Source organism: Charadrius vociferus, unplaced genomic scaffold (genome assembly GCF_000708025.1).
Source record: "Charadrius vociferus isolate BGI_N301 unplaced genomic scaffold, ASM70802v2 scaffold636, whole genome shotgun sequence".
Lineage (NCBI taxonomy): Eukaryota > Metazoa > Chordata > Aves > Charadriiformes > Charadriidae > Charadrius > Charadrius vociferus.
In genome coordinates this window covers 1,655,903-1,667,166 of record NW_009649189.1, presented here as the reverse complement: position 1 = coordinate 1,667,166, position 11,264 = coordinate 1,655,903, and the positions used below count along the sequence as shown (strand labels likewise).

The 11,264-nt window shown below is 46.9% G+C and overlaps 1 protein-coding gene across 1 annotated transcript in view; it reads right to left on the bottom strand.

The window, feature by feature from the left end:
* Positions 1–479: 479 nt before the first annotated feature.
* MKS1 (Meckel syndrome, type 1) overlaps positions 480–11,264 on the bottom strand; it is a 13,560-nt gene continuing 2,775 nt past the window's right edge. Inside the window, exons 2-16 of the mRNA XM_009888898.1 lie at positions 10,823–11,011; positions 10,301–10,398; positions 9,962–10,090; positions 9,546–9,650; positions 8,987–9,095; positions 7,293–7,349; positions 6,342–6,384; positions 5,755–5,817; positions 4,884–4,954; positions 4,000–4,069; positions 2,765–2,872; positions 2,096–2,229; positions 1,270–1,352; positions 1,090–1,187; positions 480–586 (exon numbers count right to left, since the gene is read on the bottom strand). Of these exons, the coding sequence (XP_009887200.1) occupies positions 480–586; positions 1,090–1,187; positions 1,270–1,352; positions 2,096–2,229; positions 2,765–2,872; positions 4,000–4,069; positions 4,884–4,954; positions 5,755–5,817; positions 6,342–6,384; positions 7,293–7,349; positions 8,987–9,095; positions 9,546–9,650; positions 9,962–10,090; positions 10,301–10,398; positions 10,823–11,011 (1,464 nt within the window). The remainder of the gene's footprint in view (positions 587–1,089; positions 1,188–1,269; positions 1,353–2,095; positions 2,230–2,764; positions 2,873–3,999; positions 4,070–4,883; positions 4,955–5,754; positions 5,818–6,341; positions 6,385–7,292; positions 7,350–8,986; positions 9,096–9,545; positions 9,651–9,961; positions 10,091–10,300; positions 10,399–10,822; positions 11,012–11,264) is intronic.

Sequence of the window (11,264 nt, the reverse complement as noted above, 5' to 3'; positions counted from 1 at the left end):
CAACGATTATCAGCACTTCTCAAGAAATTATCTACTCATTTCACTAAATCTCAAACAACATTCATGCCTTGACCTTCAACATCACCCTCTTCTTTAAGAAGAAAACTAAATTTACTAAGTCATGTAGACTTGAAATTTTTCTAATCATTTACTATTCAATTCCTGAAAAGGTGTTAAAGGGTTCACAAGGTCCCATGTCAGTATTTCAGTCTGCTCAGCAGAAATGTGAACAATTGGCTGTATTGTTAGGGCCTAGTAACAAAATGCCTTGGAAAAATGGGGCTCTTTCCACAGGTACTTGTGGAAATGCAAAGATTCTGGATCTGGATGTGTTACAGACTCATGCCCCACATCCAGCAGAAACAACAAAGGAAAAGCTTCAAAAGCTTCCAGGCACCAGCACTGTGACTCCTGCTGAGCAATGGGAGCTTGTGTTGGAGAGACGATGCTGAGTGCTCCCAGGCAGTGAAGGTGGTCGATCATGGCTCCTGCAACTGGTGCACAGTGGAGGCAGATGTGCTGATGAGGTCTTGAGGAAGGCTCTCGCGTGCTTCCTGCATCCGGCGCCGTGCCCTCTGGAAAGCCTCTAAAACACAGCAGGTGACAGCAAGCCAGAATGCATCAGACAGCCTCAGGGAAGAGGAGGGATAAATCTGTCCAGGGAACATCATCTTCTCCTGGAGCAGGAGTCTCACTTCCTATTACTAAATTCCACCAACAAAGCACCTGGTCCTTGCTGCTCTCTTCACCTATTTCTAGCACTGGCTTTGCTCTGGACATAATGGAATCAGAGACAGAGCCTGTGCATCAGTGCCACAAGCTATGCTCAGTGCCGGGCAAGACTCCGCAGCCCAGCCTAGGCTTTGCCCTCACAGAGCGGTTATCCCTCCTGCTGGCTGACAGCTGATGCCTCCTGAAGTTTCCAGCTCAGATCAGAACATTTAACCTCTGCTATGGACTCAGAGAGCTCATGGAGGGGGGAATTATCCCCACAGTAATGGATTCTCCTGAAATATCCTGCCCACTGTGTAAATGGGGAGAAAAAGTGAGCCAAAGGCTTGCCAGGGAGAATGACACTGAAAGCCCTACCCAAAACGTTGTAGACAGAGCTCTGCTGGCTGAAGCCTCCAAGCCGGTCCAGTACACTCTGCATACGCTGCCTCAGGGCACTGGTTTCCAGAAAGGCTCTGCACAGAAGTATAGTAAGAGGTCAGGGCTGCTAAAACACAGCACACAAGATGGAGCTCTTACTCACTTTGCTGCACTTACTTAGACTGCTGCAGGCAGTAAAGCCGGAAAGTGACGCTCCCTGTTGTCTCTGTGCGAAAACCAAAGCGGCTCAGACGCTCTCCCTGCAAAGACGGCACAAGTTAGAGTAACCACAGCCTGCAACCTGCTGCAGCAGGCTGACCCTGGCGAAAATGAGTATGCCCCACCAGAAGCATGCACTCCTGTGGGCACAGTCTCTTTCTTCCCCGTTGCACACAGAAAGTGAGGTCAGAAAGAAGAGGTGATGGTTCCAGGCTGGGCTGAGGGCAGGACCTAAACACTAGCAAGCTGATAGTGCAGTGCTGGAGGAAGGTTTCGACGACTCCATTCGGGCTCATTCTCACACCAAGCTGCTACTAAGATCAACTGGCTCATTACACCAGCAAGCACCTCTGCAGCTTTCTTAAGAACATTAAATTTCTACCTGCCTCACACCCATCAGCTACTTGCTTTGGGAATCTGTTCCAGGTGCAGTACAGCCCAGATGCCTTACAAAAACACAGGAAGATGCTGGTAACCAATGCTGACCTGAGAGACACTTTCTGGACAGGGCCAGCACAGGCAGGGGTAAGTCAAGGCTTTGGTCCATGTTCAGCCACTTCTCTAAGTTGCACACACCTCAGAAGACAGAGCACTCTGCCTCAGTGTTTGTCTGTTTCTCTGTTCATGATCAGAAGTCTCACAGAGGAGACAATTCTTTAGGCAGAGGGACAGGGTGACAAGCTCATCCTTGTTCAAATCTGGTCCAGGCTGTCCCCAGACATCTGAAGCTGAGAGCATAATCTACCGTCTCCCAGCACAAGCAATGCCCTGCAGCTGAGCCCACCTTGAAGGTTGATGGTATCCTGACGTAGGTTATGTCCTCCAGCTCAGGAGATCCACCAATGAAAAATCTCCTCAGCTCCGCCACTGTTCCCAGCTCCACAGGGAGCCAGGTAGGGATGGTGAGTATGTGGAGACCTGTCCCAAGACAAGAGGACAGCTTAGCAGCCATGACCAACAATCTATTCGAGAGTCACAGAGGGCAGCTGGATACCTGCTGACCCAAACCACAGTAGGCTGAAAATGGAAACGCCGCATGGTATCTCTAGAACATTTTCTCCCACACAGTCACATAGACAGTGTTGAAAGCATACCCTGCCCATGAGGAGCATCTCCTTACTACATATGTGTGTCAGAATAGTTGTGACCCTCAAATTCCATGTGGGACAGAGAGGGCTACTGATGTTGTAAAGACGGATATGCAGCATCACCCCAGAGCTTTATTGCACAAGATTTTGTGATGGAACCACCGAAAGAGCAAGGACAGCAACACATCATGTGTCTCACCAACATTTGGCGCAGCATGCATCAAATCCTTCTTTGCTGCCCCACAGACAGCTAACTATCCCCTTCAGTATGCAAAGTCTCCCCAGGACCAGCTGAATCCATTCCTAAGAGAACCACCCAACTCATTCTCCTAGACAATTAACACCATGTCCCAAGTATGTTTTACCTGGAGATGCTGGCAGTACCAAAGAACCATATCCTTCAACACGATACCTCTGCCAGAAATCCAGTGACAGGACCTCGAAGTAGATAACAGGCCACTGAGGGAGACTGTCTGCAAGGAAGGGGAGCAGATGGCAGCTTTGTGAGGGAGAGTACCACAGAGAAAAAAAAAAACAAAAAACAAAAAACCTAAATACCCAACTCTACTACTAGGACGAACTTTCTGTATTTCTTCTACAATGATTAACCTAGATGCATGGGTGATTAGTTTCCCCTCTAAGAGCTGAACCCTCAGATTTGAGGATGAAAACAGAACTATTGATAAGATGTTAAAGATCTGAGAAAATTCTTTGTTTTGAGAGCAAGTCCAAACTGATTCCTCAATTATCTTTGAGCAGACAAGACAATCTTTTGTGAATGATTTGATGCCAAACAGGAGAACCTTTTTATCTCTGACCTTTCCCACTGTTACTGGGGAATTATTAACTTGGATTCTCCTACAGGTCGCCAAACTCTTCTTTTTTTCCACAGCAAAACAAACTCACTGTGTTTATTCTAGGCTGAAAATTCATTAGTGTTGGCTGAATACTCAAATCCAATGCATACACTGGATTCAAGTGGCAAGGCATGCTGCAAAGCTGTCCCTAGCAACTGAAATCCAAAGAGCAACAGGGTTGGTGAGGAAGCAACAGTAGTGAAGCAGCAGGAACAGGCAGCAGAGAAGCCCAGCTTAAAATAGAGCTGGAAGTTTCAAAGTGACATAAACTACACAAAGATTATACAGGTCACTGAGTGCGTCTACAGTCGTAAGACTCAGCACAGAGTTTTAGTTGTGTACAAAAAAGCTGCCTCTTTCTTCTGCAGAGTCTCAGGGCTCTATGCAGTACACTGGGCATGGACACGCAGACCAGCACGCCAGGCATTTTGAGACAGATGAGATAAGATCCAAGTGGTTTTGCAATTGGATAAAGCTGACTACAGCCTGGAAGGAGGGCAACATCAATGAATCCATACAAATGCTGATGTGTTGCTGGGCAGGGCAAATATAGTATGTGTCCAGAGGTTGTGTGGTGACAGGGTGAACCTTGGCTGAACAAGCCACATTCCCCTTTGTTTAAATCCTTTCATCTTGGTGAGGCGCCAACAACATGCCAGACAGCATGATGCCTACACTGCAATCAAGCGATGCGATCTGCAAGATTTCAGAGTTTCCCATTTCAAAGCAACAAGGAAACACACCTTCTGATTCGTCTCCTTGGGTGAAAAACATCTCCAAAGTGAAGGGGTAGCAGAAGTGGGCCACGTTATCCTAGAAAAGGAACAGGACAGAGATCAGATTCCTGGACAAGAGAATTCATCACTAGCATTGCAGGGGGCACAGACAGCACGGAGAAAAGAACTAATGGTGGAAAAGAAGTAATGATGCCCAAATAAGATCAATCCCATCACACTATCAAACACCTGACACCTGCATACACTCCCAAGTGCCATGTTGATGGAACAGGCTGTTAAAAATAATGAAAAAGTGGAAAGAGTAACACATCTCAGATAACAATTCAGCCAGTTGCATAACTACTATACTGCCACAATCTTTACAGGAGCCAAGCAAAATACCTCAAACAATGGCATCACTGAAGTTTTGTATGATAAAAGCTATGTATGTAGCTCACAGAGAAGACACTAAAAAGTTGATAAAATTAAAATGTTTTAAGAGAGGAGCTGGAGACAGCAATGGAAGCAACATCCCCGATAGGAGGATAGGTTCATTTTGAGAAATCAGTTTAGAGACTGTGTGCATCCCTGCCCCAAGCAAGCCAGAACAATGCTTCATTAACTCTGAGCGTTTGAGAACACAAAAATCAAAGGTCCACAGGCAATCAATCAGCCAGAAGGAATTAAAAAGTGAGGTTCCAGAATCTGCTTTGAAGCAGTTTTATTTGGACACAGGGGCACCCTGAAAAATGGTAAGTATAACTAGAATGAGGAGAATCCCAAACATGCTCTGCCCTTGAAAGGAGCTCTCAAGTTAGGACCTTTGCTGAATACATCTGTAGCTTATTACACATGTTCCACTTCAGAGAACACCTGTTCAAACTGCTCTGCAGGTCTGAAAGCGTCCTTACCCAGCCCACTGTCTTGGTGGCACAGGTCTGTGTCACTCCTGATAGCTGCTGGAATGCGGGGCTCGACCACTCTGGGAGAAGAGGAGAACGTGAGCACAGCGGTCAATGCTTTCGGTGAGAGGGTGGACTCACAGATCAGAGCAGCTCGAAGGAGAATGTCAGTCCAGTCCCAGATGACTGGGATAACAGATAGCAGATAACATCACCCACACTGAATTTCCCTAGGTGTGTCCAACCCCACCTTGGTCTTGTTCCAGGCAACGGCTGCTCCCCAGAACACCCTGACCTGTTGACAAAAAGCACTAACTCCATCTTAAGGGAAAAGTAGAACCTTATCTAAATGTACTGAGTAGCAGAAGTGGTACCTCTTTGGACAAACATCAGGGTATAACCAGAGAGGGGTGCCAGAGCCATAGCTTCAGGGGAATTAAACATGCAGTAGGATGTGCACATTAGTGCTGGGTACCCTATGTATCAGTCAAAATTTAATAAATTAGCTTCAGCACAAAAAAACGGGAACAGGATGGTAAGCACTAAAATCAGACAAGGTCACTGCTGAGTTGGAGACTACAGGAAAGCTATTCTCAGCAGTATAAGGAACGAACTTTCAGTATACTGCTGGATACCATCACCACTGGTTGACAAGCCAATGGACTTCTATGTCCCAGCCTGGTTTGGAAGAGACAAGACGGGAAGATGCTACTTTCTCCCAGACATAAGGTTGGTTCAAACAATTGGTTCTGCAATTTTAGCTCTGAAGACCTCTGACTAGATCCCAGCCTCAACACTAACTTTTAGTGACTTCCAGCAGAGCCAAAGCGTGCTTCATCCCTTAAATTGCTGCAACATGGCTGGAAACGTGAATACTTACGGTTGGGCAGCTCCAGGAAGAAATGAACATAGAGGTTGTCATACTCATAGCCTTGAGCTGAAACTGAGAAGAGAGAACGAACTTCAGCTGCTCACTTCTACACAAACTCCTCCAGTAATTACTGTAGAATTTTGGGAGAGCCAGCACCAGTAACCTCAGGGACAACCAGTTACAGCTGGAAGCTGGGAAAAGCCAGGGTCTTCAAAGCAACAGAATATGACCCTCAGAGAAGATTCCTTCTCTAGACTAGCCCTGTCCCCATATTGCTAACCAGATTAGGGAGGTAACATATCTAATTGCCTTCTTTGCTATAATCTCTATTAACTTCCCAATCTGCTCTCCTTTTTTCAGATCTGTATGTCTTCCTAGAACAGCTGCAGTATTTTTAACCTCCAATCGCTAAATGCCACTCAAGGAGTTAGTTCGCAAAAACAGGGGAGGAGAAGGAGGAAGTACAGGATTCTAGGGAGAGATTCACATGCCCTGGACCGGCCTGTGATCCAAGAATCCTTGGACCCTTCATAGCCTCAGCCATCCCAGCAGACCCAGATTTGCCCCTATAGTTATTGTTTATAATAAGGACTCACCTATTTCTCCATTCACAAAAAGCCGCAGTGTACCAGGAAGAGTCTGTAAGAACAAGCAGATAAACAAGATAAAGAGCTCAATGACCACCAGTGGAACCTCATACAATCCCTTCCCAACAGGGTCTCACGCAGGTATTTCACACACGTTTGTACATAAATGATTCACTCTGCTGGCCAGGTAGGAGTCATGACTTCTTGTATCACTTTCCAGAAGTGACAGTCCCTCTGGAGAGAGGTTCTCTAGAGAAACTAAATTCCTAGACTGCAGGAGTTTACTATTTTGTAAATCAGTCTCTTACGGACTTCAAGATGGATATAAAATGTAGTGAGAAGTCACTTGCAGAAATCACAATCCTGTTTCTCCTGTAGTGTCCCTGCACTTGCCCAAGGTGGGGGGAGTGAGGAGAAGCACTGGACAAGCTGAGACACTCTATTAAAGTACAAGAAAGTACAACAACTTTCACACTTTGGCAAACAGGATTTGAGAAAAAAAGCTTGCAGTCTGGGTAATTTAGTGAGAAGGGAAACTGCATGAGTTTGCGGGTGGGAGGGGCTGTTTACTTGAACAAAGTGGCACACAGATGTGTTTGACATTCAAGAAGTTAACAGTAATCACTATCCCAAAAGATATAAACCACCCTTTCTTCTTAAAGTATTATAGACACAGGCCTTCAGACAATGCATGCAGTCTCCCAGACACTGCAGCATTCAGCATGCTCTTCTGCTGGTTGAAGAGATGCAGAACGGATCTCCGCAGGCCCCATATCCATTGCAACCTGTCCCTTTTGAACCAATTTTCTGTTGGAAGCCACAAGATAAAAGCTGCCAACACACCCCCAGTTTGAAACAGTCTTTGGAGACTGTGGTACCAACAGCATCCATGCTAGCCAGGCCAACAGTTTCCAAAGGCAGCAGGGCTCCGAGTCCCTGCCAAGTGCTGCTGGTACTCACCATTTCAAATTCTGAGCCTACAAGACCACCGAGGTATTCCTTGTGCCGACTGTACAGCTGAAAACGCAGAACAAGCGGATTAGAATATATGCCTTTTTTATTATATGTGTTTTTACTTACAGCAAAAATTGTAATGGATATAACTTAAAGCCAATTTAAATTGTTGACAGGCTTAGTACACAGACTTTTTTTAATTGTTACAGCAGATACAGAGAACGTAATAATCTAATAAAATAAAGATGCATAACTGCTAACACTGCCTGGAACTTCAGCTTCAGAGAAGACCTCATCAAAGGCCAATCTAAGGGAAAAAGAAGCTCTGAAGAATCAGATCTTAAATGACATGTTAAAACCACAGGCATAAACTATTCCAATTAAATCAACAGATGGGAGATCAGTGTAGCCAAATCATGATTTCCTTATTGACCACAAAAACATGTACAAACAAAAAACTAAAACATGAAGTACCTTTATAAACTGCCACAGCCAAAAAGGCAATTCAGGAAAATCAAGACAAAAAATGAGATCCAAATATCTTGGGACATTACGGGTATCATTCAATAACTATACAGGCAGCAAGAGGAAGACCAAGGAAAAGGGTTTGCCCACTGCTCAAAAGGGAAGGAAAACCATTGGCAGGCGATACGAGAAAGGCACAAATTTAGGTGGTTTCACAGAATCATGGAATGGTCTAGGTTGGAAGGGACTGTAAAGATCACGTAGTTTCAACCCCCCTGCCAGGGGCAGACACACCTCCCACTAGAACAAGCTGCTCAAAGCCCAATCCAACCTGGCCTTGAATACCTCTGAGGATGAGGCATCCACAACTTCCCTGGACAACCTGTTCCAGTGTCTCACCACCCTCACAGTGAAAATTTTTTTCCTAATATCTAATTTAAATCTACGCCCTTCCAGTTTAAAACCATTCCCCCTCATCCTATCAATCCATGCCCTTGTAAAAAGTCCCTTGCCAGCCTTCTTGTAGGCTCCCTTCAGATACTGGAAGGCTGCTATAAGGTCCCCCGAGTCTTCTCTTATCAAGGCTGAACAACCCCAACTCTCTCAGCCTGTCTTCATAGGTGAGGTTTTTCAGCCCTCTGATCGTCTTTGTGGCCTCCTCTGGACCTGCTCCAACAGATCCATGCCTTTCTGATGTTGAGGGCTCCAGAGCTGGACACGATATTCCAGGTGGAGTCTCACGAGAGCGAAGCAGAGGCGCAGAATCCCCTCTCTCGCCCTGCTGGCCACACTTATGGGGATGGAGCCCAGAATACAGTTGGCCTTCTGGGCTGCACAAGCACGCATTGCCAGCTCATGTTGAGTTTCTCATCAACCAACACCTCAAGTCCTTCTCCTCAGGGCTGCTCTCAATCCATTTTCCACCCAGCCTGTATTTGTGCATGGGATTGCACATGGTGTCTCGCATCATTTCTCACTACACAGGTCACTGCAGTCAGAGGCCAACATAACTAGTACCAGCCAAGGCCTCTACCTAGAGTAAGGAATGAAATGGTCAAGGAGTATTTGCTGGGAGTTCTCAAATTGCTGGGCACAATGAGATGCACTGCCAGTGACATTCACTTTGTCAGCTTTAGGTGTCTACAGCACTAAAAATCACATCTACATAAGGGTCTGAGCTTCCTCTGCCAAATCAGGAGAATGAGTCAATATGATCAGTGGAGGTTGGTCCTTACGTCTCTGAACACACACTGCTCGCGTTCCTCCTCCTCTGGCTGCACTTTGACAGACGCATTCTCAATGGTGTATTTCCACACCTCTCGCTTCTCTCCATCCAGCTCGATCCTGCAGAGCCCCAAAACACATGGGCAAACTTCCCCATTATGCAGAGAATAGGCACAGGCAGCAACAGTGTCAACTGTGCCATGCTGACACAGCTGTTCCCTCTCCACCAGGCCTGTGCAGTAACACAAGGGCACTAACGGCCCTCTCCTTGCTCCCCCAACCTCTCCCCAAAACAAACAAACAAACAAAAAAATCAAAATGCAAGGCTCGCTTGTGTCCAGCATATGCATAATGTGCACCCCTAGGGACTGGCACCGAAGCCCCACACATCAAACACGCAGTGACATTAAGCACAAGTGCATAATAATCTTGTCTTAGAAATGTCTGGAATAAAACTAAAAAATATCCCCCAATTTAAATGCTGATCCACTGCCTGAAGGGTGACCAGGAAACAGCCATTTCAGTCCTCTGTGTCAGTCCCACAAGAGGTACCAGGCCTGTCCCACTCACCGGTAGGCTCCTTTGGTGCCAGTAAAGTCAGGCTTCACTGTGATCACGCCATTGCTGTCCACCTTGATTGTGCAAAGAACATGTTCATACTCCCTGTGACCAAGCCTAATGGAAGACAAGAAACACAGTCTAAATAGAGAACATAGACACTCTCTTGCTCTGGAACAGCAGAGCTGGCAAAGGGAACCGCAGCTGCAGAAGGGAACAAACACGCACATACATTCCTACATTAGTTTAAGAAGCCTTTTGGAGGGATACACTCAGTTACCTCCCAACTGGGGAAAGAGGCAGAAAGAAATAGCAGCCTGAGTTGCAAAGCTCTTGGAATCTTCCCCCCTTAACTAATGAAAGAAACAGGAGGTTTGAGTAAGGAGGGAAGATAGGTTTCCTTAAGATCATTTCAGGATTTTACTTACTTCCCATAAGGTCCCAAGTCCCCCATGATGTACATGGTCTGAACAGGAGTGTTAATCACATGATTGTTCTTTATAAATTCTTCTGAGGGTTCCCAGGTGATGATTTTTGACTTCAGAGAGCTTGCTTCTCTGTCAACAACAGAACAGCACAAGTTCCAGCTCACCTCAGCAGCCTGGCACAGGCAGAACCAAACCCCCCACGATGAGGAGTCAAACTGCCGTATCCCAGGTGTGACACAGCTCAAGGCACCAACTTCCACAGACCAGGCTGCTCCGCAGCTGGGGTACCAGCACCAGGAAACCTGCATTAGCAAGTTCTGACCCACAGTTTACACTCACATTGGCTTACGGTCCTGTCGTCTTCTCCTCACATTGGCCATCCTCTCTGCCAGATATGACGGCACCTCATGATCCGAGTCAGTTACCTTCTGGCAGTGCTGGCAGAGAGAAACAGACCAGCTTAATTGTAACAGGACATCTTTCCCAAACACAGCTCTACTCTTGGAGAACAGGTATGTACACACACACATGCGAGGACAAACTGCTTAAAGACTGTAGATTTCATTCGCTGTCCTTGTGGCAAAGTACAGCTAAACTCCACCCAACAAGTTACCTACAGAGCAACGCTACAAAGCCAAGTCCCTCTAAGCTGCCCCTGACTATCATTCTGAACTGGTGAGATCCCATCCCAGGTCCGGGGCATGACGTGAAGCTGCTCTGCAGAAGTAGTATGTTCTCCTGCATACAGGGTATCTGGCTTGCTTCTGCATGGCCAAGAACTGACAAACATTCCCTCTGCAGTAGGCCTGGATGTTTTGACAGACACTGCTGCATAGATTATGTGTAACTAAACGCTGGTACCTCCTCTAGGTTGGTGAATCGGTCATGATCGGTGTAGGTGAAGATGCGATAGTTCTTCCGACCTCCAGCCCTCTCCAGTTTCAGGATCTCCTCATGGTACTGCCGGTCCAGGGGAGTCTGGCATGCCGACTCATTTTGGTACAGATCCACCTCGAACTGAGAGCACCACAGGTAAAGCGCGAAAGCCGCCTTTCACCGGCATTCTCTGAGCCACAAACACTTTTCAGCTGAGATTTCGAAAGCCACCACAGGGAGAGACAAAGATCCTTTGGGAATCCCAGCAAACCACCCGAGCTCCAGAGCGGCCCCGACACTGCTGAGGGATGCAGCGGCCAACAGCGTCCAGCCGGCGGGGCCCGGGCAGAGCAGCTCGCCCCGGAGCAGGACGCCCCGCGGGGAGGCACGGCGGGGGTGGGCCGCGGGGCGGCACAACGAGGAGGAA